Source organism: Canis aureus, chromosome 12 (assembly GCF_053574225.1).
Source record: "Canis aureus isolate CA01 chromosome 12, VMU_Caureus_v.1.0, whole genome shotgun sequence".
NCBI classification, from domain to species: Eukaryota; Metazoa; Chordata; class Mammalia; order Carnivora; family Canidae; genus Canis; species Canis aureus.
Genome location: NC_135622.1, coordinates 58108391 through 58115131, shown reverse-complemented (window position 1 = coordinate 58115131; position 6741 = coordinate 58108391). Strand labels below are relative to the sequence as shown.

The window sequence follows — 6741 nt, the reverse complement described above, 5'->3', positions numbered from 1 at the left end:
GGAAAGGAAAAGCAGAAGCAACCAGAGGCCTGGAATCACAGGACATCTCAGGGAACACTGTGAGTGGGTCCAGAGCATTGACCGGGGGATTTTAACTGGGACATACACTTGGAAATGAATGTAGGGGCTGGATGGAGAAGGAACTGAAATGCCAGGCTAAGGAGGTTGGACTTCAATTCCATAAACCGTGGAGAGCTAAGATCAGAACTACTCCTAGCAGCCATCCTTCGAGTCATGAGACATGGAGGTGGAAGGGACCAGATGGCCAGTCTTCCTTCTTCTGAGGCCCAGAAAGCAGTAGAACCTGGGCCAGAGCCCACGTAAGCTAATCAGCCCTGCCTTCTTACCTCCACACTCTCTGCTTGGAAACCCATGACTTGTGAAGGTGCCTTAAAGATCCTCCTTCTCTGAAAACAAAAAAACAAAACAAAACAAAACAAAACCCCCACAACTCCATCCATGAGCTTAAAAGAATTATTACCAAATAAAAAGGTGCTAAACCTCACTCATAATTTTAAAAAATGCAAATCAAACAATGAGATACTATTTTTCATCTAACAGACTGGCAAAGCAAAGTTTGATAATGGCCATGGTTGGTGAGGGTAAGGCACTCTAGGCTCTCCGATATCCTGTTGGTTGGTATCCAAATGGGACAACCTCTTGGAAGACAATTTGGTAAGATCTCTAAAAATTGCAGCTTTGCATGCCTTTTACACAGAAGCTCCAGTTCTAGGGATTTACCCAGTAGCCATACCCAACCTAGTGTGCAAAGTGGATAGTTAAAAGGATGTTTATTGCAGAATGTTTATAATTGTGAAAAACTAAGGAGAAAAACCCTAACTGCTCACCCACAGGGTCTCATGATCACACATCAATACAAAGAAATAATATGTAGCTTTTTTTTTAAAGTGCAGTAGATGTGTATGTGCTCACGTGGAAAATGTTTAAACCATAAGAGATGGAAATAAGCAAGCTGACGAGGGTCGTGCACCATGTGAATCCCATTCATGTAAGAAAATAAAACATATGTATGCTTGTAGATACAAGGAGGCATTATCTAAGAAGGTAACAAAAACTGTTCACAGGGATTATCTCGGGGGGAGAGGGATAGGATGGAGGAAGGAGAGGCTCTGTGCTGTAAACCTTCTGTGTTGCTTAAATTTACTTTTTCTTTATTTTTTGTTGTTCCTTTACTTCTCTTTCTTTTTTGCTTCTTTTTGTTAAACTATGACCACATATGAGCTTTATAACTTAAAAAATAATAAAAATAATAAAAGTATTGCCAACAGATATATGGATCTTAACTTCTGTTTGAGGGAACTCTTAGAGACAAGCTCAATAAGCCTATATTAAAATTTACAAAATAGACCCTATGTTTTTATTAGTACACCTAAGGTCTAACAACCTCAGGCCCTTACTGTTCTTTTTGCTTTTATGGCTTGATATTTATTAATTCATCCCATATTTACTTTGTGCCTACCTACCCTGTATCAGGCAGTGGGACTGAGGCAAGAATGTTTGTAACAGGAAGGCCGTTTAGATCCATTGAAGACATGATGGAGAAGGGAAGAGAGTCAGAACAGGTGCCTGCAGAGGAATGTGCCCATTCAATGAACACTTACTGGATATTTTCTGTGTGTATACCACGAGGCTGGGGACCTTCAGATGAAAGCGATACAATCCTTGCCCTCTCATGAAGAGCCCCCACATGGTGGAGAGAGACACAAACAGAAAATCTGCCTATTACAAACAGAATGTGGTAAACGCAGTAATGGAGTGATGCAGAAGGGACCGTGGGTGCGCACAGGACGTGTGACCCAGCCTAGGAGTTGAGGGAGCTCCCCTTGGAGCAACGGGGAGTCCCGGCTGGGTCTGGAAGGTTGAGCGGGGTGGGCCAAGTGGGAAGCTGAGGAGCAGGGAATTGGAGGCAGGGGTGGTTCTCAGTGCTGAGCAACACCTGAAGGAGCAGCATAGCAAGAGGGCAGGTGGAGCTGTTCATCTACACAGGCTGCTAAGGGGCTCGAACTTCATCTGAGTGTACTAGAGTGACGCCATCTAAACTCTGTGCTTTATAAAGATGACCCTGGCCACATCTGGAGGTGCAGCAGAGGAAGAAGAGGAAAGTTGAGGCAGAGACAGTTTCCCACTGTGAGTCGTTTCAAGCAGAGCAACCCTGATGACTCCCGCCTATCCTATTAGCAGTATTCTCCCTACATTCTCTCATTTAAAAAGTACAATTTATTTAAACAGGAAACTAATGAATAAGGGGAAAAAAGGACAGACTCCATGCTCTAGTGTTGTACCCAAGATTAGGGGATGGAAGCAGGAAACAGCAGGAAGGGGACAGTGAGAAGTGTCTGTGGATGCTGATTCAGGGCCCCAGGGGAACAGGAAAGTGGTGGGAATGGCTGAGGGGCAGCTGGTGCTGAATGAAGACCCCAGGGGCCTCCCGTGCTGCTAAATCCTCACCTCATGAGACCTCCAGGGAGCACGTGTCCCAGCTGACCATGCTTTCTGCCTCACTTTCCCTACTCAGCCCTCGTGCTTCCATTCTCTTCCTGCCTCGGTCATCTCTCCTCCTCTGGCTCCTCTGCTGGCTCCTCTTGTTCCCAGCCTTCCCAGGGAGCTCCAGGATCCCATGTTGGTCCCGTTGTTTCCTCCCTTGCCAAAGTGGAGATGCTTCTAATCCTGACATTCAGGACCATCTCTGTGCTGATGACTCCCCCACAGTCACTCAGCCCCTTCTTCCCTGGACTCCACACTCACTTCCAACCTACCGATACATCTATTTGGATCTCTAATAAAAGTCTTGAATTTATGTCCAAAATGGGACTCCTGACTTCCCCCAGACATATGCCGGCAATCTTCCCCAACTCAGTGATGGCAAATCACTCCTTCCAGCCTTTACCTGAAAACCTTATAGTTGTCTTTGACTCTCTTTTTAAAATTTTTTAAAAAATTATTCTTTAATATTTTATTTATGTATTCACGAGAGACACAGAGAGAGGCAGAGACATAGGCAGAGGGAGAAGCAGGCTCCCCGTGGGGAGCCTGATGCAGAGGGACTGGATCCCAGGACCCCGGGGGTCACGACCTGACCTGACCTGAAGGCAGATGCTCAACCGCTGAGCCACCCAGGCATCCGGATTCCCTTTTCCTCATACTTTATATCAAATTTTCAGGAAATCATGCCAGCTATGCCTTCAGAGTAGATCCCACCAGTTCTCACTACTCCACTCTCCCACCCAAGGCCACACTACTGTCATCTTTGGTCTGGGCTCACCGCCCCCACCTCTGTGCCCCCACCACCCAGATTATTTAAAGAAAAGGGTGAGATCAGGTCACTGCTCTACTCCAAGCCCTCCATCTTGCTCAGTAAAAACCAAAGTGGGCACGAAGTCCTACATCTCCCCATCCTCCACTTTGTCCCCCTCTGGCCACGGGGGACCCCTGACGTGCACTGTTCACAACTTTATGCAAAAGTGTGCCTCTGCCTCTCCGCCACCTCCTCCCCCACTTCTTCCTCGAAGGACTTTCCTCCTCAGCCTTCCAACCCGGGCTCCACCCGTGCTCTCCAGCGGCCTGCTCTGCTTTTTCTCCCGCAGAACTTGCCACTGTCCAACACACCATACAATTTACTCATTGTGTTTATGGTCTGTCCGCGCCCCCCCTCCACCCCAGGATGCTGAAGGCAGGCAGGCAGGGAGACGTGCTCAGGATCTATCTCCAGCATCTACAACGATGCCTGGCGTACAGGACTTCTCTCAACCCAGACTCGTCGAGCCAGCGAGCAGACCCTGGAGAAGGAGAGAGCTTCAGCTCAGGACAGTTGGGGCCAGGGCAGGGTGGACGTGAGGGCCGGCTACAGGGCTGCGGAAGGCCCAGCGGCGGGCGGCAGATGCAGCCCCAGGAAGGAGCTCTGCGGGGGGGGGGGGGGGGGTGGAGGGGGGAGAGGTGCAAGCCCCGATGGGGCGATGGTTTCCGACGGGCTTAAGGGGTGCGCAGGGAGGAGAGGGGGGAGACGGGCAGGGCCAGCAGCGCGGGGCGGCGCGGAAGAAGGGCGCGCGGGCACCGGACCCGGCGCCGCGGCTGGAGGCTGATGCCACCGCTCGGCAGGTCCCACCCCGGCCGCGCGAGGGGGAACCGCGGTCAGGAGGCCGTCACATAGCGGACAATGGAAGATGGGCGCGCGGGCGGTTCTCCTGCCCGACAGCTGCGGGGGGCTCGGCGAGGACCCAGACGTCTGAGCTTTCGCAGGTAAAAGCCAGGAGCCTCGTAAATAAGTGGGCGCGGACGGAGGGGGGACGGCGGGCGGGGGCTCCGTCGCCGCAGCGGGGAGGGCTCCGGTGGGCCGGCGGAGGAAGGACCCCCCGCCCCCCGCACGCACACGCGCACACACACACACACACACACACAGGCCGGAGAAGGCGGCGCCAAGGCACGGCCAGTCCCTCGGGCGAGCCGCCAAGGGCCGCGACTGCAGCGCCGGGCAGTGGGCGGGCGGCGGGGCGGGAGGAGCGCGCCGGGGCCCGCGCGGCCACGCCGGGCCCGGCGGGAGGCAGGCCAGGAGCGCGGGGCGCGCCGCACCGACGCGGCCACGCGGAGCGGCGGGCCCCGCCCCCGCACCCCCCGCGCCGGCCAATCAGGCGGCGCCGCCGGCCGCCCAGCCACGAGGCCCCGCCCCGGGCCGGCGCGCCGCCAGCCAATGGGCGGTCGAGCCCGGGCGCCCAGAGCGCGCAGCCCGCGCCGAGCCGGCTCAGAGCGAGAAAAGCGAACCCAACCCGTCGGGGCCGCCGCTCCGGACCTGCCGCCGCCGCCGCCGCCGCCTCCTCCCCCCGGATCGGGTGTACTGTCCCAACCCGAAAGTCCAGTTCTGCGGCCCGGCAGCGGCGAGCAAGCGCGATGACACAGGAGTACGACAAGTGAGTGAGGCGGCGGCGCGCGGGTCCGGCCAGGCGGCTTCAGGCCGCCGCGGCGCGCAGGGCCGGCCGCACCTGCCGCGAGGCCCGGCGGGCGGGGGGGGGCGGGGGGGGAGGCGAGCCCGGGCGGGGGGCGGGGGTGCGAGGCGAGCCCGGGCGGGGGGGGTCGCGGAGCAGGCCGGGTGGAGGGGGCGCGGAGCAGGCCGCGCGTGTGGGGGCGCGCGTCTCGCCGTCCACTTTCTTCCCCGCAGCGGCCTCGGCGCTCGGCAACCCCCCCCCCCCCGCGCCTTTGTTCCCCCGAAGCCCCTGGGGGGGCCCTTGTGTTGGAGACTGGATTCCGGAGGGGAGACCTCTCTCCTCAGCCCCCTCCGCCTCAGCGGCCTTGGGGGGGGCCTCCCCGCGGGCGCGCCCCCCGTCTGCGCCCTGCTGCTGGCCGGGGTGCGGGGAGGGAGACACGGGGCGCCCCGCGGGCTGCGGCCGCGACGCGTGGGCGTCCCGCTGCCCCCCCCCCCCGCCCCGGTCAGGGTCCCCTTTGATCAGGGGGTCGCGGCCAGCTCTTTGGGACAGGCTCCCCGGCTCGGGAGGTAGACGACGTCTCGGGTGATCGATCCCTTGTCCGTGTCCTTCGGTCCGCCTGCTAGAACTTCCAAAAGGAGAAATTGAGGGAAAAGTTGAAGTGCTCTGATGTCCTGGCATCATCCCCCCCCCCGCCCCCCCCCGCTGGCTGTGTGAGTGAGAAAATTGTTGTAGGAGTTACTTTGCCACTTGCATCATTGATGGTAATTACAGATTACTGTAATTAAAAATCCTCAGAAAATATCAAGAGGGTGAAATCTTCGAAATCACCGTGATAAACAGAACGTACTGTACTAATACGTCTTTCGGAGTTTGTGGTTAAAGAAATATTTTTGACAAACGCGAGGTGGCCATGTAAAGATGTTCACATCAAAGGGACCCTGGGGGAGGCATATTTCTGTCTTAGCCACTTTTCTGCAAATGTAAAATTGTTCCGAGTTTAAAGCATGAATTAAGGAAAGGAAAAAGCAACTTGCGCACCAAACCAATCCGTATACTTCAGTAAATCCAGACCAGAGGTATTCCTTCTAGTTTTAGAATTATTATTTAAGCGTGCTCTTTTTTCTTTTTCTTTTTTTCGTGCTCTTTTTTTCTGATTTGGGAGGTTAGGTACCGTATGGGACACCGTAAGTGGATTAGATCTCGTGTTGTAGAATGTGCAGTTAAATCATGACTTGAAATACATTTCAGAAGTTTTTTGAGAGATCGTTGGTGGAGGGAGTTTAAGACTCAGGAGAGGTAGTGATGGGCCTTTAGGGACTAGCAACTGCCTGACTGTCATATGAGGAAGTAGACTAAGGCTCCTGGTTACTGTTTATTTCTTGACTTATGGTTTAGATAAGGCAAATTTCCAAAGCTAAAATTTTGGCCTTAGGCATGCTTTGAAAATGTAAGACACCTCCAGGGTGATCACAAACAAAAACCATTTGCAGAAAATATTTTCTGTTGCCTGTACAAATTTGGGATGGGGGTGGGAGAGAGAGGGAAGCTGAAAAACTAGCATTACGGGAATCGAATGAGCCAAGTGCTGTCATAATCTTCTGGAAGTAGCTATTACACTATTAATAATAGCTTAGCAGTACACCAGTAAATCACCTCAAGATACCACTGATTCAGTGGCTCTTACTTACACACTGCTCCTAAAGGTGTAGGGAATGCCCCTTTGTGTGTGTGTGTGTGTGTGTGTGTGTGTGTTTATTTATTGTGAAATTGAGATTAATACACGCAGCCTTCATTTTTAAATAAA

The 6741-nt window shown here is 54.0% G+C and overlaps 1 protein-coding gene across 4 annotated transcripts in view; it reads left to right on the top strand.

The window, feature by feature from the left end:
- Positions 1-4159: 4159 nt before the first annotated feature.
- GRHL1 (grainyhead like transcription factor 1) overlaps positions 4160-6741 on the top strand; it is a 53018-nt gene continuing 50436 nt past the window's right edge. For 2 of the 4 annotated variants that reach the window (XM_077844160.1, XM_077844159.1), the window contains exon 1: positions 4160-4257. In XM_077844160.1, the coding sequence (XP_077700286.1) occupies positions 4175-4257 (83 nt within the window). In that variant the 5' untranslated portion in view covers positions 4160-4174. Of the gene's footprint in view, positions 4258-4733; positions 4923-6741 lie in introns of those variants that run through there. The other 2 variants (XM_077844162.1, XM_077844161.1) reach the window with 1 other exon arrangement.